Below are 26,586 nucleotides of genomic sequence, written 5' to 3'. Positions count from 1 at the left end.
GATGTACCTGATTGGTTCAGGATCTTTTCGAGCCTCTTCCCGGGAGCTATAAAAGGTCGGCAGCCTGAAGGTGAATCGAGTCGTCGAGAGGAAAGCGAAGCAACGGCGGAATAGTTGGATCAGTCTAGTGGAGCTCAAGCGGTTGCTGAACTGAGCTGTGTGCCGAGTCCCGGTGTTTATTGTGGAAGAAGCATCGAGTCGTATGTGGAGTAGCCAGTCGTATAGTAGTGAGTCAGCAGTTGGATACTGCTAAAGCGAGGAGGATTGCAGATGTTTGGAGAGATCGTAGAGTGAAGCTACGCAGATTCCCACCTCCTGCTGAGTTCTGTCTGACCGCTTTGTGTTCTGTGGTTGTTATTGCTGCCGATTACCATTTGTAGGCTACTGTTTGTTGTAGTGTGTTGCCTGCCTTCGTCACGGCTGTATATATTGGTCGTCTTTGTGTTAGTGCCTTCCTGCTCAATAAAAGTCGTCGTTTGTTACTAAGGGACTGTTTATTTCATCACCCAGCTTATCGTCAAAAGAACCCCGGGAAGTTCCGTAACAATATTATAAAAAAATTAAATATTTTCAAACTATTGTTCTACTGATTCCACTGAATACGTTTTCTGTTACAGACATCAACGAATGTCAACAGACACCTAATCCTTGCTGGCTTTATAATAATGTAAAATGCGTCGATCTCCCCGGCTCTTTCAAGTGTGAATGTTTTGAAGGATATGAGCCGAGTGGCTATAATAGAGAACCCCAAAGAACTTCATGCGTTAGAAGTAAGTCTTTTTCTTATTTCAACGCTATTTTTCATAAAATATTTTAGATATAAAAATATGACTTCATCTCTTTATAATAAATTAGCTACCTTTGACGACCAATAGGTTCACAGAGACTAATGTTCGCTAGGAACTTGAACTAAATATCTTATGAAACTTGATGTTAATAACTGCCTCAGAAAAGTATAAAGAAACTTCACATTTTCATAGATATGTAACTGATAGTATTTAAGAAACCTTTCATGATTCTATGCATTGTGCTGAATAAGGGATAAAATATTTCTATTTTCTCACTTTAAATTTTAATTTTAATCAAGGACAACAACTATTTTCGTTTACTTACACTTTATAGTTACACTTTATTTGTAAATACAAAAAAAAAAAAATCTTTTTTTTAGATCTTACCTTAAATAGAGACTTGTCTAATATTGAAAATTTATCATTTATTAAAAGCAATGGAAGAAAAAGAAATCAAGACTTAAAATCTGCACCAATAACGAAAATGATCGAAGTTTCATTGAGCTTTACAACTATGAAATAGATAGATATAAATTAGCTTAATTTTTTTAAATTAATTAAAAATAGACAGAAAAAATGTGTGGCAACAAATTTAATATCATTACAAATTTTAAAAATTTCAAAATATTGTAAATATTGGCTCTTGGTGCAATAACATATATCGTTCCGAAAATATCGTCCAAACATGAAAAACCTAGTTTAATTTTTAGTTAATCAAAATTATAAAGAAAAGATAATAAAAACCTCCTCTCTACCTTACAAAGTATTTCTGCATTCAAGACGCCGGTTCCATGGCAACCACAGCTGGAATAGGAAAAAGGCGTCTCTGAGACGGAACAGAGGAAATATTGTAATCGTCAATAAATTCGAACTCAAGATTTTGACAAATCTCCATGTTTCAGACCTCCCATGAGTTCGAAAAACACATTTCTGGAAAATGTCCGTCTGTCTTCGGCAAAGATAACTCGAAAACGTTTTAAATTATATGAATTAAATTTTATATATTTTTTTAATTACCTTCCCGCTTTAAGCCTGGTATTTCAGTTAAGATAAAAAAAATAAAATTTAAATTCAAATAAGTAAAATAACATTTTTTTAAAATTATAAACACAATGAAAACAAACTGACAAACATCTTCCAATCCAAAAGATTCAAATTGATAAATTTTCATTGATTCCATTTATCCACCGTTTTTTCATTTGCGGACTTTCATACGAATGTCTGTTTGTAAGACTGCTGATTTTAGCGATGTACTGCAAATGGAAAACTAAATTTCCCTTGATCTAAAACACAGATATGGTTTATTGTATGGTCAATCGCAAGCTGTTAGATTGGACAAGTTTTGGTAAATTTGACATATTATTATTAAAAAGATTTTTGCGATATTTTACATGAAAGTTTTTGGCAACAATATGATTTTGCATTTTGCCTGTAAGCCATCTTAGAATCTTCATAACCTGATAAAAAATAATGTCATCTAGTACGGCTTTTCCTATTTCTTAATTATGGGCTTATTTTACATGCAGATATTTATACATTTTTAAAAATAGGTCCCCTTTCCCGAATTGTACCATAATAACTTGCAAACATTACGAATTGCTATAAAGCTCTCCCTCTCTCTCTCTCTCTCTCTCTCTATATATATATATATATATATATATATATATATATATAAATTTATACCAAATTTTATTACCAAATTTCGAAATGCATCTTGCCTTTTGTACTTTCAGCCACAAAAGCATGGGGTCCTCCGCTAATTGTACTCTTCACTTCCATTGCTCTTATCGTCATATCATGTTTGGTGCACGTTCACGTGAAAAAGAGGTAAGTTTAATGTACGAAAGATTTTTTTAAAATTTTTCCACTTTTAACATTTTTGTATACATACTGTAGAGAAAGCATTGTAATCGTCAAAAAATTCGATCATGAGATTTCGATGGATTTCCATGCTTTAAACAGTTCTACAAGCACATTTTTATAAAATGTCCATCCGTCTGTCTGTGAAAAAGATAGCTCATAAACGCTTTCAGTTAGGCGTATGAAATTTGGTATACGGTCTTTACACCTAATCTGTAGATTTCTATCAAATATTCTGTTAAGATTTGTTCAGAGGAAGTCTGTCTATCCAACTGTTTGAATATAAATTAACACAATGTCTACAAAATGAAGCGCGCTAAACAGAGAAAATTCGGTAAATGGATTTAACATCCATAGCGTAGAAATATATCAGATTTGGAGCCAAATCCAACCAAAAGTTGATCAACTGTCGATCTGTACTTTCAGATTGTTTGTTTGTTTGAATGAGGGGGATTAAGGGATTTTTAGCTACAAAGGCTGTCATCCCAGCGTTCAACAATATCTTCAAGTAATAAATGTTAAAAAATTTCAAGTGTTGAAGGAAAATATGGAGAGATAGTTTATCTGCAAATGCTTTGCTCGCGAGTTGTTTAAAATTACAGGTTGAAAGAGAGTTGAGGCCCAACTTCGACCAGAGGCAACATCTGATGCTTAAGTATTTTCGGCAGTGTAGTAAGATATGATCCAAATTATTCAAAGAGTGGCATGTTTCGCAATTTGGTTGATTCAATAGTGTTAGTGTAGTAAATAGTGTTTTGGTAGAAATTCTAGCGCAAATGATGTCATCTTTTCTATTTCTTGGCCATTTAGCAATATTTTTCATGTTTGGAATTTCTCCAAGAATTTCATAATATTTGCTCTGTCTATAGCTGTCTGTTTTTTAATTTTTGAGATTTGTTTGATGCGTGAGATGATGTCTTCCGATGCGATCCATTCAATGCATGGGCTGATTTCTGTTACTGATTTTGCAATCAAGTCCGCTTTTTCATTCCATAATATTGTCGAATGTCCTGGGATCCACAGAAAAGTAATATGTTGATTAATCTGAGATTTTTCCACAATTTTGCCCACAATTTTATGAATGATGGATGGGGATTTATATGAAATTTTTTGAAGTGCTGTAAGAACTGAAAGACTATCTGTAAGAAGTAAATGTTTCTCAGGAACGGAAAGATAGTCCAGAATCTGGCAAATTGCAAGAGCTTCAGCTGTAAAAATTGAGTTGATGTTGTGGGTTCGAAAAGCAAATTGAGACTGATCCGAAATGCCGGTACTTTCAGATAACATGTAAACTCGACAACTGAAACACGGAATGGTTAAATATATCAAATTTGGTATAGAATTTTGTGACTACAAATGTAGCTTTGTGTCAAAGTTTTGCTTTAATCAGTTGTGAAAAATACAAATTTTTCGGATGCAAGAATGAATCGTCCAAAAACTCGCCAAGAACGACTTGATAGATTCGGTAAAAATAATAAGTCACTCCAAAGGTTTATATTTCGTAAATATTGTACGCTAATGCCATGTAGCGCTTTCTCTGAGATAACACCTTTATTAGGGATTACGCGAGAAAGTCTTGAGGAGTCTGCACCTGCTGGTAGCTTTCAACTATAAAAGTTATAACTTTGAAGTATTATTATAATTTTCTTATAAATTGAATAAATAGATCAAAAGCATTTTATTACGATATTTTGATGAATTTCCAAGTTTTAAATTTCTTTGTGTCCGAAGAAACAGATTTTTTTGTTTTCTCTTGTACAAAAAGAAAATATCATAACCGTCAAAAGAATAAAATTCGAGATTTTGATTTATCTCCACGTTTCAGAACTTTCTGAGTCCGAAAACACGGTTTTTTAAACACTTATATCTGTTTTTCTGTGAACACAATGACTAAAAAATGCTTTGAGCTAGACGGTTGACTTTTGGTATGTGAGAATTACACTAAATTTATGTATTCTAACAAATTTTAAACGAAATCCATTCGGAAGTAGAGTGTTCATCCAGCATTATTTTAAAACAAAACGAGCTACATCGATACAATTTGGTATCATCATCTAAAATGTTGATCTGTATCAATTTCGGAATCGAATTCGTCAACGTGCTGACTGTCAGTCAGTCCGTACTTTCACAAGAATGCGAAACTGAAAAGCACAACGATTTAAATAAATGAAATTCGGTATATGATTTTGTGACTACAATTGCAGTTTTGTATCTAATTTTTATTTTATTTCGTCTGATGGAGGGCGCTAACAAATGATACATATTCGGTTTTCTGATATTTTCGTATTAACCGCATCTAAGAAATTACAAAGCCGCAGGCTAATAGGCTTTTTCATAATTAATGTTTCGCAATAACATAATAATACACAAATACCGTCTTTTTTGCTTTTATTATGTAGCACACAACTCTCCCACGTCATCCGAAATTAATATCTTCATGGCATTATCCCAAATTCACAATTTTATGAGGTACTAGGAAGAGGATAACACCTTGGGGGACATCATTCCCGTTGATTTATGGGAGATTGTGTTTGTCTGATGGCTTGCGAACACAATAACTCTAAACACCTGCAGCTAAAACGATGGGAAGTTGATCTCAGCACCATATTAAAGATCTGTATAAACTTTTGCACGGAATTCGGGTGTAGGAAGTCCGTTTATCTGTCCACCTGCCTATTTAATAGTACATCTCTCAACGTGATAGTACAAAAAAACTAAATGCCTGAATTTTAATTAAAACTTTTCACACAAAAATTATGCATTAATGTGGAATTTTGGCAAGTTATTTATTTGAAAATGGAATTTACCTGAAAGTATCATTTATCCAATACGTATGCTTTGAGCTCTCTTCAGTGTGCATGAAAGTTTTAGTCCAAAAGTTTAGTAAAATTGAAGCAATGCAGTAATCGTTAACCCCCTTTGGAGACCAGCTGCTTTGCCTTAGATATTGGTTATGCTTAGTTTCATTTAAATCATTTAGTTCTATTTTAATGTAAATCATTCCGTCCACTTTGCCACACATAAAAGATTTATTATTTTAATTATTTTATATCACTTCATTGTGCATTTGAACATTTCTAAAATCCGTACCGGGACATCATACTACTAAAAAACATAAACGTGCGGTTCATCTGCCTTTTAATTTTCACATTACTGTGACTTATTTTTTCAAAATTAGTTTTTTTTAAACTATACATGAATTAAAAAGAAGTCTTTTACTTTAGCTTTCAATAGTGTAACAGTATCATATTATTATATCATTAACAATGTAACAATATCATATTTGATGAAAGAATGAAAACCGTTTGAATCTCAGGGCTGTACTGTAATCTATTCTTGGAATTTAGGCACTCCCTCCCTTACTTTTCGAACATTCCAAAATTCAGAAAAGTTAAATTAAATTAGTATTATTTTATTTAATTCGAAATAACGTAAAAACCATTTTTGCACTGTTATATTTTCGGAATTTATGATGGAAAAACATTGAAAATTCACTCCAAGGTTCACTTCTCTTTCAAACTATATATGTGCTAAGTTTCGTATCACTTGTTCAAACAGACTGGCTTATAGAGTGCCAACACATACACAAATATCTTTATTATTAGTAGAGATTTATAATATTGGATATTATCGAGATTTGTACTTATGATCTTGTATAGCATTTATGTTTAAGATAATAACATTTAGTAATAAAATTTCGTAATTAATTTTTAAATACTTATTTCAGGGCGGCACGTTTAAATTGAAGAATTCATTACTGTTTGACCTATGACATCCGACAGAACATTTTTATTGAATTCATTTGTGGACTGATTGTACTTGTAAACTATTTAACTTATTTTTTCATATTTAAAATAAAAGTAAAGGAAATTTATTGTTTTTTGTATTAATTGTTTTATTTCGAAACAATTTTTTGCACGTCACATTATGTCAAAATATATTGAGAAATATTAATGCCTTATAACTATGGTTAATAGGTACTGAAGATAATGAAAGTAAATTATGTACTGCAATATTTATGACCAGATTATAAAGGATGTCCTAAAATTAACACAAGATTTGAATTTCCCACCATTCGTGCAGTAAAATGTTGGCAACCTTATTAAAAAACATTTTACAGCTGATAGTTTGGGGTTAGAAAAAAGGGATCGATTCACGAAAGAACAGCGTGTTTTCACTGTTGATCAATTTTCAAAAATAATGAAAGTCTTTCGGTCACAATTCAAAAATATGAGAATTGGCCCTCTAGAACGTGTGATTTAACACCGTCGGATTTCTTTTTACGGAGTTATTTGAAGACAAAGGTTTATACCAACATGCCCACAAACACGCATGCATTGAAGGAGGAAATTCAGCCACATTTATGAAAATAGTCATGGAAAAGTTCGACAAAAGAGTGTGTATGTGCCAACAAAGCCGTGGAGGTCATTTGCTCTATGTGTTATTCCATACATAACCTTATCCTATGTACTTTACAATTCAACATAAATATAACAATTTAAAGAAAAATATGCGTTTGTTATTCATTTCAACGTGTTTTTCTATCGTGTAGCGTTCTATTTTTACTAAACAGCTGCCAAATGGTGACAGCAAAGCTATCAGCTGTCAAGTGGTTTTTTTAATATAGTTGCCAACGCTTTGCTGCACGAATGGTGGGCGTTATTTTGGGACACTCTTTAATGTCACAATATCATTTGCTTTTCTATTTTTCTGGATTTTTTTAAATTGCTTTATTTATGAATACATTTCATTCATGAAAAGGTGATGAAGCCTAAGAATTTGAATGTTGTATTAAAATGCTTTTTGTTCAACAACTGTTCACAAAGAAAGATTTCATCGATATTTTTTTAATTAAAGAGGAATTAAATAAAATCTTGAGGCATTTAATTTGTAAATTTTGCAATAACCGTTACAAAGAAGTATTTTAAAGCGTCTTTAAATTTAGAGCTATAAAAATTTGCACTGGTCATGCTAAACTAGCATACTTAAATAAAAATTATAAATTGAAATTTTAAAATATCTGAATAAGAGAACAATAAAAAGCAAGCTAAGCAATGATATTTAGTTGACATGAAACATAACCAACTTTTCTAACCATCAAGTTAATCTCTAATGGCTTGTTATTAATAACATTAAAACAGAATAGATTTTGACATACCTTATATTAATCAGACAGAAAGCAATAAACAGAATCAGACTGAATGCACAATTAAGCACTCTTCAATTCAAAAAGTTGATAACAAATTAATATTTCGGAAAGGAATAATGGAATTCAGTGCTTTATTTACTAAAATCTTTCGTGCCAAATATATTTGCCTGTATATTTTCTTTTAAAATGTGTTGAATAAAAAAAGGCTTATTGTTAGTTTTACTATTATTAGTTCATTGTTTCACAATAAGTAAGTGAAATAATTACTAGAATTTCTTCTTTTTAAATTATTTTTTTTGTATAACAATTGTTACAAACTTTGTCTGTATATCATTTCATTCATTTATTTCTCTACAAAAATACTTTTATGATGTGGTTACAGAAGAAAAAGAATAAACAAATTTAATCTAATTCTATTTATTTTCATTCTAAAAAAAATTAATATTTATAATTCTATTTACAAAGATGTTGCCATTCCTGAAAAAATAATTCCTTTCCTGCTTAGGAGAAAATTCAATTTCGGCTCGGCCTTAACTGCGCTCGTGAAGTCAGTTATATCTTTATCACTTATTTAATTACAATTTTAAACAATATGCGTTTAAGTATGTGTTACCATTTTCTTAAGAACAATGATATCTAAACATGTATTATTTCAATAGCCGTTATCATTTATATTGGAAACTAGACGCCTTTGGTAATCCTCTAACTCTCTGGAAATATGTTGTGTTTACTCTCTATTAAATCTATTACATATAACTTGTGTTTCATGATTCTATCAATAAAAATTTTTTAGCAACAAATTGTGACATACATTTAAAGATGTCGCATTTTAATAGCCTTACACCTGCTCTATCCACTGTCAATATGGACCATCCAAATGGAATCAAGGCTCATTTTTTATAGTTCTATTAAAAACGTAACTGCCCAGTTCATCTATATTCTAACTTTCATGGTACTATGAATTCACTGTCTTATTATTCATATATTATGTAGTTATTAAACAGATTCTTTCTTCCTTTGCTTATAACAGCGAAAGGAAGTCACGTCTTGGAATAATTACAAAAAAAATTAAAATTAAAAAAATAAAGCAAAAAGTAATTGTTTTAATCTCCAAATTCAGGGTGAAATTACAAGATAGTTAATTGAGTATATATATATATATATATATATATGAATTTTTAAATGATATAAAAAAAGTCTCTTGGATTTACATTTTTGAGAATTAAAGCGGGAAAACGCCAATATCTTGCTTAGTTTTTAATTAACTACAATTTCAAAAAGAAGTAGCCACAAAATGAACATTCTCAATCGCCATGTTACCTCACGGCACATATTAATTCAAATACAATAGTCCACATCCTTTAACAACTAATTACGTGCTGTTCAATTCATTAACTTTTATTTTTCATATAAGATGAGCATTTCATTTCAACATTAAAATAATATTCCTCATTTAACTTATATGATTGAGTTTAACAGCATAAAAAATGATTTAAAATGCTAAAACGCTAATTATAAAATAAAAAAAATATCCAATATAATTTTTGAGCATATAGAATACATTATTTAATGTTTTTAATAATAACTCAAGTAAAATATTAAAGAGCAGATTTTTTTTATAAACAATCTTAGGTGGAAATATACTTTAATGTGCATCTTCAACAATGCCAAGTTGCCAAATCGATTAACTCCACTTTCTGAATTTTATTAAATTTTAATATCAAAGCACTTGATTGACACCATATTGTATATATTCAGAGCAAATTTTTCTTATGATAAGTATTAACACCACTAAATGAAAAATCTTTTTTGGCCATTGAATAATAATTAATTTATCTCAGAAGCCTATTTGATTTACCCTTTATTCTAAAAATGAACACATTCACAATTTGCTATTATCGAATCTCAAGCTAAAAAAAAATCACTAGATGTTTGGTATAATATAATAAAAATCTGTAAAAAGAAAACATCGTATCGTATGGTTCACATAACGCATCAGGAATTTTTCTTTTCACCTACTTTAGAAAATTTTATCATTAACAGAAAGGTTAAAGTTACAAGGATACCAGTAAATTGGCTCAAAATGCACTGAATAAATTAGAAAAGTTGAAGCCACGCCTCATACATTTGAAGTCTGATTTTAACGAAAATATGGAATTTAATCTCATTAATATAAGAAAATGTAGCATGTAGAGAGCTTTATATGAAAAATGCATATCTTCCTCCAACTGGTATAACTATGACAAAAGAAAAGACATGATGGCCTTGTTGTAAAATAAATTATTTCTATTAAACATAATTATTATGAAACTTTAAGGACACATCGACATAACGGAAGCTCAAATGCATTTAACAAAGAAGACATCCCTGATATTGATGATGAATCAATTGAAAAAAAGTAATAATACTTGTAAAATATGTAACAGAACAATTATTATTCACTTTTGCTAAAATCTTAAACAAAACATATGTAATGAAGTTTTTTCGTAATAACAATTAATTCGAAGACTAAATTTGTATTAATAATTTTCTTTCACTTCCCAAATCGATTAACTCACTTAATCACGCAAAAATTGTAGTAATAATAACAATTACTCCAAGGATACTCATAATTTGTATTTGTTATTAGATAAAAGATGCATCTGCAGTAATACAGATTATATTGTATTTTTGAATTTATAATTTAAAAAAGAATTTTAAAAAATACTATATACTATTTTATCATTTTTCTCAACTTCTTGTTTTATGGAATTAATCAATTTGGCAAGTGAAGCATTCAAATGTAAAAATCAAGATGCTGACAAGGTAAATGGAACATAACTCGGATTGCTAGATGAAATACTCCATTTTCTTGTTTGGATTACCACACTGGTGATAAGGAGCATATTAAAGAAGTTTTCAGCGCATGTTTTTTATCATGGTACTAAAAAGAATTTTTTTACTAACTAACCTTTATAGCCTTGCCCATGACAGATGGATATTACAGAAATCAAAACTACAATAAGTTCCTTTATTTTCCCATTTCCTTATTATTTTAGTATATCTTCTAATAATCAATCAATTTTTTAGTAATTTTTCCTAATATTTACAATTAGTTGTAAAAAATATACGATAAATTAAATCATCTGGCGATTCAAAATTATATAATATAGAAAAAAGGAGTTTTTTTCGATCGAGCACAACTTACAAATGAAATCAAGCTTATTTTTTCCACCCATTAAAAGAATAACTTCTTTTGAAAAAGATTTGTTAAAATATGAGTTATAAACCTCAGTAGTCTCAACAATGATAAAACATCTGGTAATCTAATGACTAATCTGGTAATGGTAATAACTTTTTAAAATAATTAAATTTTTCTTTGTAGACTACAAAAGAGGCAACTGCTTTTTTTTTCAGCAAATTTTAAAAATAAGATTAATACCTCAGTATTGTCTTGTAGAAATAGCCAGGGAAATGGATTAATAATATAAATAGTTTTTATTTTAGAAAAATTAACTTAAAGAATTATTACAACAAGAGAAAAAAAACTAGAGAATAATGATAAATTAAATAAATTTCAACTTTTAGAATTACTCGGGAATTATGGTATGACAGAAGAATAGTCAGCCATCCAATCAGTTTAGAAATACTAAGGAATTTCGGAATTACAAAAGAATCGTCTGCCATCCAACCAATTTAGAAAGGCTGAGGAATTCTGGGATGACAGAAGAATCGTCTGCCACCCAATTAGCTTGTCGTGTTTGTTTCTTTTCAACTGTAGTTGGTAATTTGAATATTTATTTCATGTTCGTGAAAATATTAATACAACCCACGATGAAAAAAATTTTTTTGGCATGAACTTCAATAACACAAACGTGAGTAATTTTTCCCACTATATTGTTAATGCTTTGTATGGATACTTTATTATGATTTCTTCAGAGAGTTTTAATTATTCAAAAGCAAATTCGTGACATGTTGAACGTCAGAAAAATTGAAATGGAATAAAATAAAGCTACACAAACGATATAAAAAATATTATAATGAAAGAAAAATCTTGAAATTCACCAGGAAAGCAATGAATGAAAGTAATTTGATTACTCTTATTTTAATTTAAAGAGAAGTGTTTACGTAATTACCTCCAAAAATTTCACAAAAATTATGGAATAAAGTAATTAAGTAAAACCGAATAAATAGAGATATTTTGATCGTTCTTTCATTTTAAATTAAAGATCAAATTTTGAATAAGTATCTCAAAAATAATTGAATTAGAATGCCTGATGTTGGAATTGTAGTTTTAATTCTTAAAAATCTTTGAGAAAAATTATTAATTTTTTTTAAAAAATTCTCAAAATTCAGTAAATAAAGAGAGCGATGCGAAACATTTTTAGGATGATAATTGTTTGCTTTTCTCGATGGCGCACATTTGTTTTTCTACAATCATTAAAAACGTTATATGGACAAATACGTGAAAGGAGTCATCTAAAATATTTCTAAGCAATGCTTAATTTTTTTCCAAATTAATTCTTAAAATTCGAGCTCTGTGGTGTCAAAAATTATCACGGCGATCATGTGTCAGAAAAAGTTCGTAGCTGTAAATTTGATAAATAAGCTTGGATACCTCAAATGTACAAAAACAGACAGGCTTTACCGTGCTATTCTTTCTATCTCGTAATAATAACATGGAAATAATTGTGAATTAAATTGGAATAATTGCTATTCTTCCTGAATATACGTGGTAGTAAAAACTGAGAAGCTTCCTATCAAAATTAATATGCATTATGGCATTTGTTTTGACACGTTTCATTTTTAGGCTAACTTAATTATTAAGAATTATAACTATTTTCCTAATTTTATCTGCTAAATTAAATCAATTGCTTTTTATTTCAGTTGAATATAAAACCATTAAATAAATATAAAAAAAGAGTTTCAAGCAAAGATGGAGTTGCGATTGTCTAATTCTCGATATATTAAAAGAAACATATAAAGTGCATAAAGATGTAATTACGTTAGCTTCAAAGCATTTTAAGTGCACCAAACAGAATGACTATGTCAAGAATTTAGAGACCTGTTTCCAAAAATTATTGTCAAGATGAAACTTATGCTGATGTTTATTCTTTGAAAAAATAAAATTGTAGACATAAATGCAAAGATATGGAGATAAACTTGTAAAGCTTAGAGACATTCCTTTTAGCCGAAGAAGCTCCATAAACTCAGAAACTCGCGTCTTTAAAGTTCCAGAAATATAGATTATTCCAAATTTTGTAAAAGGGAAATCCATAAAACAAGTTTCAAATATCTTCAAGAAAAGGAATAAGAGAACAAAACTTCGAAGCCAAAAGATGGTACCTGTAAGTTTTTAAAATGCAGTAATAAAATAATTGAAAATTCCAATAACAATCAGAACATTCGAAATAAAAATTAGAAGTAATCTTTTTAATTCATTGTTTCATTTAATCTAGTTTTTTGACAACAAATACTGCTTTCTATATTTATTTTCTTTTGCTGTTATTATTATAGGACAGATTAAATTAATCAACTGCTATTATTATTATGAAACAAATTAACTTTATCAATTGCTACTATATTATTGCTACTCATAAATAAAATACTCCCATCTTAAAAACATATAAAAAGAAATCATGGGGCTGCGGTGGCCTGGTAGTATGGTTTCGGCTTTGGGACCGGAGGGACACTGATTCGAGAGCCGATTATACCGAAGAACCGACATGTAAGCCGGCCTGCGCAAGTTAAGTTCGTCGGTTCCAGACGCCCTCCTGCTGGTATGGTGTGGAAACTTGAAGAGGGGGCGCCAGCTCGGGTATCGTCCTCGTCCTCTGACAGCAGTTAAAAATTACGAGGTCCGTCCCAAAATAGCCCTAGTGTTGCTATAAAACGGGGTGTTAATATAACTAAACTAAACAAAAAAAGAAATCACATTCTATATTTCATCATTTATCCTGCTCGGAAATATATCGCCTTAATTATATTTATAATCAAACTTAAAAATTAGCGAGTGATTAAAGTTTTGATAAATTTTCAGCACCTTTTGAAGAACTAGATGGTTCACAGGGAATATTAGTTATATTTAATTTAATTTAATCTAATCTTTTATGCATGATTTTCTGTTTCAGATTCCTTCAATAAAGTAATCAAAAAATTGTGACAGAGAATGAAGACATTCCTATTAATAACGTCGCATATGTTCTATTTATTGTGCCTAACTGAATAGAGTTCCATGGTCATGACAACATAATGCATTAAAAATTTAATTGCCTGTTTATTATATTTCAAACTGCATGTTGTTTTTTGCGGTAATATAACTAATTTCACTCTCTAATATCTCATGCAAACTGAGCAGATAAGAAACGCAATTTTTATTTCTAAACATTCAACAAGGAAAGAAAAAATTACGAGACCAATAGAAATGGGTTAGGCATTTCACTATAAAAATTTAAAATATACGCGAGAAAACATGTTTAATGAATTTTCAAAACTTATGTTAAAGAGCAAGGCATTTAAATATACATTATAAACAAAGACTTTTTTTTTATATTTTAAAATACTTTTTCAGTAAGAATATTTTCGGCAACTTTCTAGGAAAATGGCCAAATTCTAGTTTAATTTTAAATTATATCAAATTCTAATTACAGATCCAAATTACCATCCGAAGTATAAATTCTACGGAATTCTATTGTGTCAAATTTAGGGGCACCTAATGAAATAGTCATGGCATATAGAATACCAATACATACGCACGATCTTTTATTATTAGTAGAGAAACAGAGACCTTGAGTACTTCAACCTAAAAAAGCAATTCATATTCATGGTTTTTAGATAAAGGCTCACCGATAAAATGCAACTGTCAGAAACAAAATACGATAATAACAAAAACTGTATCTGTTCTTTATAATCTTTTGTCTTTTTAATGCGGGATGTAAAAAAAGCATTCATTTGTTTTCTCCGTTTTTATTAAAAAGTATGTCTTTGCTATATCGGGAAATTTATATAATGTAAATTTAAAATGCGTCAAACGTTTATATTTATAGTTGTGTTAGTGTTTTGTGCCAGCATATGTATTATATCAGCGAAAGAAAATGTTAAATTAGTATATGATCCAAAATTCGCAAATTATATTTCAGCGAGCACAATTGTAAATAAAGAGCTTCAAAGCAATGGATTTGAATTAGAAGTAGCTCAAGCATATGGTAAGACGGCTTTTTTTTTATTTCTTTTTTTCTTATCAATTTTAATGTAATAATAATTTTCAGCTGGCATACTTTTTTTTCGTTCTTTCTTTCTTTCTTTCTTTTCTTTTTTTTTTTTTTGGAGAAACTCTTTGCACGCAGAATGTAGCGTTCCACTAGAAATATAGCGGGTATACGCTCAGCCAGTTGTTATACGGCGGCCAGTAGGCAGTTCATGCAAAGAAAGGCTGAAAAATGTTGTTTGGTCCATGGCAAGTACTTGTCCCGACGAGATAAAATGCCGATGTATTGTATTTTTTCTTACTGCGCATGCGTTTGTAGAATTTGGCGGGTTTTTTTTTTTTGAAGTGAAAAAATTGATTACTTATCATAAATTCCGATATTTTTTGCTCTTTATTCTTTCTGATGCGAGGTTGATATTTATTATTTCATTTTTTTCTACATTTTTCCAAATTTATTTATGTTAACCTTTTACCATGTTTCTTTGTGTAAATATCCATAATTTCAATATGATACGCAGTGAAAAAGAGATATTCAGGGACACTGAAACGGCAGTTTCAAGCCAAGTATGGAATGCCTGAATTTATCTTATGAAATTGTGGTAAACATAAATCAGTCCCTTTCTGCGCATGCGCTGTCTTACTGGCCATCTTATAACTGGCCGAGTGTAAACCCACATGAAAGCTATTAAATTTGTTTAGTAGTTATTTCTTTGCTATAAATGCATTTTAACGAAGGACTTTTCGAAACTTTTATTAGTTATAAATTAATCGATATTGTACCGTTCTTCCTAACTAGCATCTCACCGCGCAAAAAGATGATGATAATGAATTGAGATATACATTTTCATATCACTTTAAACTTCAAAATATTAACTTTACAACGATAACAGGTTTATTTTTATGGAGTGCTTTTTTTTAATTTTAAATACTATATCTAATAAATCTTTTTTATATGTAATATAAGGCAATTTAATTATTTCGTCTGCTAATTTATGTTAACGATTATTATCTGTATATATATAAAGCTACTGTACAGGACACAGACTAATTATTACTAATTGTTGAATGGAAACAATCAAATATAAACAAAATATAAAAATTTCGAATGGTTTCATTCATTGAACATTTTGACAGCTATACTGAATCCAACACTTCGCTTAGCAAATTAATGAAGCAAAAGATATTATCAGAAGTATCCCAGAGATAATTCTCTATGTCAGCAAAGAGAACATTCAGTTAGAAGAGAGAAGATATAAAGGCAATCAATAAGTAGACTTCAAATAAAAATTTCAATCAAGTGCAAAAATAGGCTTAATCATTGTCAGATAAGTAGTCGTAGAAAGATTTACGATTAATGTACGGTTTCTCGCCAAGCACATCAAAATCTTGCCAATCAACCAAAAAACTTTCTAAAAGTCTGCAATCCTGGGTGCATAACAGAAATGCTGACAAACCACTAATCAAGTTATAATAAAAATTTGGCATGATTATATTTGACGAGAAATCATTCCAAAATGTTTCAATTTTGGCACCCGCCGTATATTAATTTTAGGTTTCAGCCATAATCGCTATGACTTTCTACAAAAATCGATACTCATAAGATACTCATTAATACTCATAAGATTGATAATCATAATAACTGTTATCTTCCAAAACAATTTTCGTACAAAAATAGTGCTTTTATATTGTTGCGGCATAAATCATAAATATTTTATTTAAAAGTAGCTAACGATTATTTTAATAATTATAAATTTTATTTTGTAAATAGTTGTAAAATTCAGATTGGCAACAGTGATACTTTTGGAACTTGTTGTTGTTTAAAAAACGATGCTAGAATGTTGAATGAAAATAAGCTGATGTAAATTTGATAATATTATCTATATGTAATATTTAGTTTTATAGTACGTTGTCTGCATTTTATTTTTGTTGATGCACGAACACAACAATTGGTGACCCTGGTTTTACGATGACAACGGATAGCGAACATTCTACGACTGAAACAACTACTGTTATGGATGATGAAGCAAATAAAGTAAGCATAAAAATTCCACCATTTTGGTGTGAAAAACCAGACATTTGGTTTTATCAAGTTGAAGCTCAGTTTGAAATAAATAAAATTTCTACTGAAGAAACTAAATTCAACTATTTGGTTTCCCAGCTTGAACCGAAATATGTTGAGCATATATGGGATATTATTAAGGACACTAAGCCTAATAAATATGCCCTGGCGAAAGAAAGACTTTTAAATATGTTTAAGAAAGTGAAAACAAGAGAATTCAGCGCATAGTTACTGGAATAGACCTTGGCGATAACAAGCCAAGTCAGCTTTTGCAGAAGATGAAAAATTTAGGAGCGGACGATTTTTCAGAAAAAGTGTTGAAATCTTTATGGCTGGATAAAATGCCTGATTTTATTCGAAATATTCTTCTTGTAAGTGAAGAAGGTTTAGACAAACTGGCTACGATGGCTGATAAAATTCATGAGATGAAATCGGAAAAGGAAGTTTGTGCTGTTTCGCCAAATGTTAACTATACTGATGCTTTATTTGCAAGAATAGCTGCTTTAGAACAAAAAATTGATTCACTGCAAATAAATGACCGTTCTAGATCCAAATTTATAAATCATCGCCGGAATATATCTCGAAGCCGCAGTCGTTCAACTAAGCGATATAACCAGAAAGGTAAATATTGTTTTTATCATTTTAAATTTGGCGATCGTTGCCGACCTGATAAATGTTACTCGCCATGTGCTTGGAGCGAAAAGGCGGGAAACTCCAAGATGCAACAGGATTAGCGGCTACCGCTGTTGCTGATATTAATGAAAGCCGCAAATTTCGTTTATTTGTAAAGGACAAAAACACAGGACTGCGGTTCTTAGTGGATTCAGGAGCTGATGTTAGTCTTATTCCTGCAACTCATCGAAATAAAACAACAGATGATTTTAAACTATATGCGGCGAATGGAACAGAAATTCCTACTTATGGAATTAAAATTTTGAACTTAAATTTAGGACTTAGAAGAGAATTTAAATTTCCTTTTATATTAGCTAAAGTTGATAAAGCAATAATAGGAGCTGACTTTTTGAATAAATTTAAGCTTTTAATAGATATTCATAACAAACAACTTATTGATGGAATAACTAATCTGTCCGTTCGACACCACGTAACAATAATATCTGTTGATGATGTTATTAGTACTTTGGATAAAACTTCTAAATATGCTAATTTGTTACAACAATATCCAAATTTAACTAAACCTAATTTAACAGTATCTAAATTTGAACATGATGTTGAGCATTTTATCACAACAAAAGGACAACCTACTTATTCCAAAGCTAGACAACTGGATTCCAAGCGATTACATATAGCAAAACAGGAATTTCAATACATGTTAGAAAATGATATTATTCGACCATCTAAATCACAATGGTCCAGCCCTCTTCACATGGTGCCTAAGAAAGATGGTTCCTTCCGACCATGTGGGGATTATCGACGTTTGAACGCTCAAACCATACCAGATCGTTACCCTATACCTCGATTAGAAGATTTCAACCATATTTTAAAGAATACTCGAATATTTTCTAAAATTGATTTGCATAAAGCATATTTCCAAATTCCGATTAATGAAACTGATAAGAAAAAAACTGCTATTATAACACCCTTCGGCTTGTATGAATTTAATGTAATGAGTTTTGGTTTGCGTAATGCTCCTTCCACCTTTCAAAGATTTATCAATGAGGTATTTAGAGGACTAAATTTTGTTTTCCCATATTTAGACGATGTTTTAATTGCGTCGACTACAGAAGAAGAACACGTAAAACACTTAAAATTAGTTTTTGATAGATTGCAAAAATATGGATTAAGACTTAATATTTCTAAATCTATTTTTGGAGTTAAAGAACTGGAATTTTTAGGATTTTTAATTACAAGTGAAGGATCAAAACCTCTTCCTGAAAAAGTTAAAGCAATTCTCAATATTAAACTGCCAGAAACTATTCATCAACTACGGACTTTCCTTGGAATGGTTAATTTCTACCGTCGTTTTTTGAAGAACGCCGCTAGTACTCAAGCCATTTTACACGAATACTTAAAAGGAGCAAAGAAAAAAGATAATCTGAAAATAACTTGGAACAAGGAAGCCATTGAGCAGTTTGAAAAATGTAAAAAAGATTTGGCAAATGTTGCTGTGCTATCTCACCCAAATCCTGAATTACCTCTTTTATTGTGCACAGATGCTTCCAATACAGCAGTGGGTGCAGTTCTACAACAACTTGAAAATGGTAGATGGAAACCAATTGGATTTTTTTCCAAGAAGCTTAACCACGCACAACAAAATTACAGTGCATACGATCGGGAACTTCTCGGAATTTATTTATCCATTAAATATTTCAAACATATTCTAGAAGGAAGAAAATTCACAGTGTATACTGACCACAAGCCATTAATCTACGCATTTTTGCAAAAATCCGATAAAGCATCTTCACGCCATATTAGACAACTTCAATATATTTCAGAATTCACAACAGAAATTAAATACATTACAGGAGAAAGTAACGTGGTAGCGGATACTTTATTAAGAATTGAGGAAATTGCCTTAATAGATTATGAACTAATTGCCAAGGAACAAGTACAAGATGATGAATTTCGAACCTGTCAAAAATCTACAAGTTTGTCCTTTAAAAAATATCCCCTTCCATCTGGAAAATATCTATGGTGTGATACTTCAACACAGCATATTAGACCTTATATACCAAAACATTTTCGCATGAAGATATTTCATCAATTTCACGGATTGTCCCATCCGGGAATTAAATCAACAGTAAAATTAATTTCTTCAAAATTTATATGGCCAAATATTAAGAAAGATGTCCAGCAATGGGCGAAGTCGTGTATTCCATGCCAAAAGTCTAAAATAACCCGCCATACAAAATCAGTATTGGGTGAATTTCAAAACCCATCAGGAAGATTTCGAGAAATACATATCGATATTGTAGGTCCACTACCACCTTCAAATGGTAACACCTACTGTCTAACATGTATAGATAGATACACGAATTGGATGGAAGCTATTCCGCTGGAAAACATCTCTGCGGAAACAATATCAAAAGCTTTTTATAACAACTGGATAGCAAGATTTGGAGTACCTTGGAAGCTTATTACTGATCGTGGAACCCAATTTTCATCCGAGATATTTCAAAATCTGTCAAGAATCTGCGGCATTAAGCTTTCACATACTACAGCCTATCACCCGCAGGGTAACGGAAAGGTAGAAAGACTACATAGATCGATAAAGGCTGCTTTAAAAGCCCACAATAATGTATCTTGGAGTGAAACATTACCAACAGTACTTTTGGGTTTACGAACTGCAATCCACGACGATACTAATTATACAATAGCAGAAATGGTGTATGGAGAGAATATCAAACTTCCTGGAGAATTCTTTGATGCAAATATACCACATATGTCACCAGGAACATTTGTAAATGATTTACAAAATGTTATGGAATTGATGAGACCAAAAGAAACTCAACAAAAAAGTCATCCAAAAATATTTGTGCACAAAGATTTAGAATCAACTTCGCACGTTTTCCTTCGCATTGATATAGTACGAAAGCCACTCGAACCCCCTTATGAAGGTCCATATTTTGTTATCAACCGTACACCAAAATATTTTACTCTGAGGATAAAGAATAAAGAAGTGAATGTAACTATAGACAGATTAAAGCCAGTGTATCTACTACCACAAGAAAATCCTGAAGAGAAGCTTGCAACTCCAACTTGTGTGAAGATTACACCTGCGTCCCAACCAGCTAAGATTCAAACCAAGGAAACTGTATCTCAACCTGATCTTAAACCAGCCTTAAGACAATCTCGAACTGGTAGAATCATTAAGACGCCATTGAGATTCAAAATTTAAATGTTGACTTTTTTTCCTCCTTTATGCTACTACTAAAATATTTACTTCCTACTTTCTAACGTAACGTTCGTTACTGGTAGGGGAGTATATGTTGCGGCATAAATCATAAATATTTTATTTAAAAGTAGCTAACGATTATTTTAATAATTATAAATTTTATTTTGTAAATAGTTGTAAAATTCAGATTGGCAACAGTGATACTTTTGGAACTTGTTGTTGTTTAAAAAACGATGCTAGAATGTTGAATGAAAATAAGCTGATGTAAATTTGATAATATTATCTATATGTAATATTTAGTTTTATAATACGTTGTCTGCATTTTATTTTTGTTGATGCACGAACACAACAATATTATCTTAAGACTAAAAGAATGATTTTTTTTAATGATATAAATTTTATATCCGTCCAATTTTTCATTTAACTGTAATAATATTTTTAATTTAATTTTATCTACTATCTGAAACAATGCTTTTAAATGCTAGGATGAAATTCAAGTTCTCCATCAAAACATTCAAGCACGTGCTTTCACCAAGCATTCAATACGCAATAGGATTTTCACTTCCGCTTTTATTTCGTAATATTTGGCGAACCGGAGTTTAACTCTCTTCTTTGCCAAGTTACGATAACGCGCCAAAGCTGGTAACCTCCAGACTGGCAAACCTATTATTTTTCGCCTTTATTATGCACTATGATTGGATATCTGCTCCCTCGCTTTTGAACATTTCGCAAAACACGGCGCAAGACCGTTGTTGGCGAGTTGGCGGTTTTTGAAAATTGTGCCAAGCAGGGGGTAAAACTCCGGTCGTACCGTAATATTATACACTTTGTAATTTGCAGTTAAGTACTTTAATCAAATTCATGTATTTTAGTCGTATAAAATTACAAGGTGAAATGTTTTTTAAAGAACACCATCCCATATTAATTATTAACAGCCTAAAATTCCAATAATCTTGGCGAACAAACTGTCACCAAAGGCGGCTATTTAATGATAACAGGTCAATGTGACATATTTTTAAATACTTTTACCGGGTATCATTAATTATAAACGATTAATCATACTGAATATTCGTAGATATTTCAACGTAGCTTGGTTTGGAGTTCAATGAGCCACCCCATGATTACTGAAAATTTTCCTTAAATTTCTTCGAAATATTGTCAGGATAGCCATTCAATAATATTCCTATTTTTCGAATTCTATCAGAGATCAGACTCTCTGTTCATGAAACTTATGCTCATATGGAATAGTATTCAAGAACTCGCTACCCTCTTTCAAGTATTATAAATTGGTAATATCGATTGTTAAAGTGGTAATGCGAAAATACATGAAAATTCTTAAATATTCTTTCTTTTAAATTTTCTCTTTAAAATTAATTGGAAATGCTTTCAATTTCGTCAAAAAATACCCTAATTATTTTCTTAAATATATCTTTGAAATTGGCATTGTATACTTTTCATAACAATTGTCTTAAATTATGCCTCAAAAAGTGAATGTTGAAAGCTCTTAGTGACAGTGTTCACTTCACCATCTTCTTGTATACAAAGATAATATTCAGTGTTATGAACTTCTCAAAACAGTGAGGGGAACAGAATATGAGTTTTGGATCACATTTCAATTCAATCCAAAATTTGATACAAAAAAATATTGGAGAAAATATTAAAATACACTATTTGTGTTGTTGCATTTTCTAGTTACAGCGTTAGAACATAACAAGAAATATAAAAACAGCCAACCCTTTTACAGACTTGATACACAATTTGAATTTAATATACAACGAATGTAAAATTATAATTATAAAATTAATTCCTTGATGAATTCCATCTGTTCTAGCTATTTCTGTTTTCTGAGTTATCGTGTTTTAAAGGGCACGGGCAACAAACATGCAAACTTTCTGCAGAGGAATTTCGTCCCAAAATTAAAACAAAGAACAATTTTAGTTTTAAGACTATATTCCAAATTTCATACATGTAGTTTGTAGAATTTTTGAACTATCATATTCAAAGACACACGAACCTACATGGAGGATTCCAAAAATATATTTTTCAGACTCAGAGACTGCTGGAATATAGAGATCCAGCAACATCTCGAGATCAAATTTTCTGACCATTATAATTAATGTACGAGAAATTAAAAACAGAGAATGTACTTTTTCTTTTATAATCATCAGGTATTTTATATTGACGGAATTTAAAATTACGGCCCCAAAAAGGCAACCTAAAGGTTATGCATACGACGGACCTCTTCTGAAGCAGTGATTAAAATCTGAGCGTGGCAATTATTAACGTGTTGAAGTGAATTCCTTTTGAATTGCCCCAGAGCTGTAGCTGGCAATATGAAGTGGTAATATTCTAAAACAAATATTTTAATATTATGTAAATATATGCTTATGCCACTAAGCTTATAGGATGATTACATAACACTCCCGAGTACCCGTTTGGAGACTATTCGACATTCTTTTATCGTAATTAAATGTGGGAGGCAAGGCTATGTATTAGCAATATTGCCAAGGTACTGGAGGTGGGCGTCTGCTACGATCCTCCTAAGTGTTTTGTGAAAATACAAGTTGTGTCAGGAAAAGACCAGCGTTCTGCTCGTTGTTCATTGTTTCGTCAGTGTGTAAGGGACCTCAATTGTTGCAGCTGTTTATGATTTTAACTGGCCAGTACGTACAGTATACTTAAATTGTTCTTGGTGTATGAAGATTTCAGAATAGGTGATAAACGAGAAGCTGTAGTGTTATGGAGGAGAAATTACTTCTATACAATGATTAGACTCTGGTGTAACAGCAAAAAATATAACTTCACAGTTAGGAGTTGGGAAAAGTACATTGAAAAAAAATTGAGCAGAATTTGAAAAGTGGTGTGTTGCACCAGTTAGTTGAAGTTGCGTTCACATTCTACGTGGCTTCAGATATATGGAGAGCTTAGTAAATAAGAAGTGAGAAAACACATATGGTTACAATAAGTTTTGGTACAAAAACTTTATCTTCTGGTATTGATGGACAAAGAAATGAGCTCATAAAACTGCAGCCTATCCGGCTTTTTTGTTATTCGGCCTGCCCTTCCGCTACATTGGGCCGGATACTCGGGAGTGTACTGTATATACATTTAATGAGTTTGAAAGAGGTTGGCAAGATGCAGGATTTCGTATCTTTAAAATGCAGGGTGATTTGAGCAAGCCTCTACAACTGCTGACAAATGATGGTTTAAGGAATTTTGGCCTGTCTTAAAAACTAATAAATGGGAAGATTAAAGAATTTAGATTGCTTATCATAATGTATCGACAGTGTGAATTTTCGGTGCCACAATGCAGAGAGTTCCGTAGTGTCTTTTGAATATATACCTCTGCTTCGAACTTCCTGCACATTAGTATTTATATCTAAGCTTTATAAAGGCTGTTTTCAAAGGTGCTGTGAAAAAATATATAAAGATCCTTATCGCGAAAAAAGTGTTACAAGTGGCTGCACGTCTTCTCCCGTTGTATCACCTTGAGTACCTTGAACATACAGCGCTATTTCAAAATACTAATAAAGCCCATTATGATATAATCTGTGATTGGATAGTTGGCTTTTTTTTACATAAACGTAAGATTTGCAGTCTGGTGTCATTTAGAGATGCCAATAAGAAACTATGGCCTCTAATACCACTAACCCTATCACCAATTCAGGGTGAGTAGGATATATTTAGAGATCTTTGTGTTAATCCCCATCTCTCAATGGTTCTTGCTGATTTTATTGAAAAAGGTTACTAATTGTTTGGTTACAGTGGCTTTCAATACTTATGCAATTAAATCCTTTTACGATTTAATATCTTCACATATTAAATAAAAAAGGTTTTCTGAAAACTTTTTTTTAAGAATTTACAAATTACTTTTTATGTTTTTTTCAACACATACGATTTTTAATTACTCTCATACTTTAATTGCATTCATTTTAGCACTTAATTAGTTTCAATAAATATACGACCTTCACCAGCTCTACTTAATTCAGACGTGAAATTGAATAAGTAAGCCTTTTTTTTTGTAAGCCAATGTTAAATTTTAAAAAAACCAATTGATTTACGTCTATATGTCGTTTTTCATCAAACACCAAGGTCTCATGCAAACCACAAGAGAAATATCTTTGCCATACTTTAGTGCGTAGAATGGCATAATCTCCAAACAGGTATTGCAGTGAATATATTATGAGATGTAAAATGTAATGTATGTCCTTATGTAAATGTATGTCCCAAAATTAAAGCGAGAATAACTGAACTAATTAAGCGAGAATTCACAACAATATTATATCCACAATAGAAATCGTTTTCTCCCACAATTAAAGCTGCTTCTGAAAAAATAAAAACCTCAAAGAAAAAAATCGAAAAAGTTTTTCTTCTCATTTCTTCACAGATCAATACTCTCGACCTAGATACTCACTCATCTTCTGCCATTAAATCAAAAACCAGAGCTTATCAGGAAATGTTATAAATTATTTAACTCTAAAATTAAAGTGGTGAAATGAAAATGTCTCCATTTTAAAGTACCGTCTCTTTTTACGTGTTATTTAATAAATTATTTCAAAATCTTGCCACTCTTTTAAGAAGTACAACCGCCAAAAAGGAGCCGATCATCTTTATTCTAGCATAGTTCATCATAAATCACAAGAAAGTGCCCTTCAAAAATAATTTTTTTTTGAAGATTTTTGAGTTAAAACTTTTAAGGGGCCATCTATGCATTAAAATACAACGCAAATAGAAAATTTCAATAACAACACCTCTTATTTTCCAACAAATCTCAAAAATACGCCAAAAGTTATTCCCAGAATCAAATTTTATTAGACTAAACTTATTAATTTCAAAATTATGATCTATCAAAATTTTAATGCTCTAATATGAAAATAAAATTATGAACTTTTATTCATATATTGATAAAAAATAATCGATATATTTTTTTTTCTTACATTTATAAAAATATTTTGCATATTTTCATTTAAAAGTTACTTTTATCTTATTTTTTACTAAAAGAGGTGTTAATACGATTTCACTAAAGAGTTACTTTAGCTAAAAAGTTTTTTACAGTTTTTCAAAATTAGAAATTAAAATTTTTAAACAACAATACACCTAAATTTGAATATAAATTGTTGGACCAGGTTATTTATAAGGGTATGCAATATTTATTCCTCTAAGAGGTTTTTCCATCAAATTCAGTTTTTTTTTGTATTGTCATTAAAGCTATGTAAATAGGGGCGAATTTCCTAATCTAAAGCTACCTACAACAATGGAAGTATAATTTTATCAGCCAAAAATGAAGAAAAAATCTAGTTAAAATAAGGTAGTTAGACTTACCTTATATTCCAGGACCGCCACTTTAGATGAATAATAATATCACTTTTGCACAAATAATCCACATTCGTTGAGGCGAAGCATTTATTCACACTTCACGCACATAAAAAAACATAAATAACACTTAGAATTAAAGGCATCTTAAACTTCAGTTTATAATCTAACCCGAAGACCATGTGCTAGTGTTTTAGTAAGAGGTCTCGGTATCAACTGACTGGAATACAGCAACGCTGCTGTCGGATTCCAAAGTCAAAGATAGGAGGAGTTTGTGACAGGAAGGAATTTTGTGTATTGGATATTTTTTGTGCATTTTGGTAACGGCAAAATATATCAAATCAAAGCAAAAATTGCTTTCCAGTACCAACATATTTT

General features: G+C 30.8%; 2 protein-coding genes across 2 annotated transcripts in view; both read left to right on the top strand.

Annotated features, from left to right (window-relative positions):
- Positions 1 to 6,530, top strand: part of LOC129975953 (protein crumbs homolog 1-like) — a 37,637-nt gene extending 31,107 nt beyond the window's left edge. Inside the window, exons 9-11 of the mRNA XM_056089260.1 lie at positions 618 to 770; positions 2,522 to 2,615; positions 6,376 to 6,530. Coding sequence (XP_055945235.1) covers positions 618 to 770; positions 2,522 to 2,615; positions 6,376 to 6,394 — 266 coding nt within the window. The 3' untranslated portion in view covers positions 6,395 to 6,530. The remainder of the gene's footprint in view (positions 1 to 617; positions 771 to 2,521; positions 2,616 to 6,375) is intronic.
- An 8,205-nt stretch (positions 6,531 to 14,735) lies between these two features.
- LOC129976177 (fibulin-1-like) overlaps positions 14,736 to 26,586 on the top strand; it is a 49,224-nt gene continuing 37,373 nt past the window's right edge. Inside the window, exon 1 of the mRNA XM_056089612.1 lies at positions 14,736 to 14,981. Coding sequence (XP_055945587.1) covers positions 14,798 to 14,981 — 184 coding nt within the window. The 5' untranslated portion in view covers positions 14,736 to 14,797. The remainder of the gene's footprint in view (positions 14,982 to 26,586) is intronic.

This window comes from Argiope bruennichi, chromosome 7 (genome assembly GCF_947563725.1).
Source record: "Argiope bruennichi chromosome 7, qqArgBrue1.1, whole genome shotgun sequence".
Classification (NCBI taxonomy): Eukaryota; Metazoa; Arthropoda; class Arachnida; order Araneae; family Araneidae; genus Argiope; species Argiope bruennichi.
Note: the sequence above shows the minus strand (reverse complement) of the source record. Positions and strands in the feature narration are given on the sequence as shown.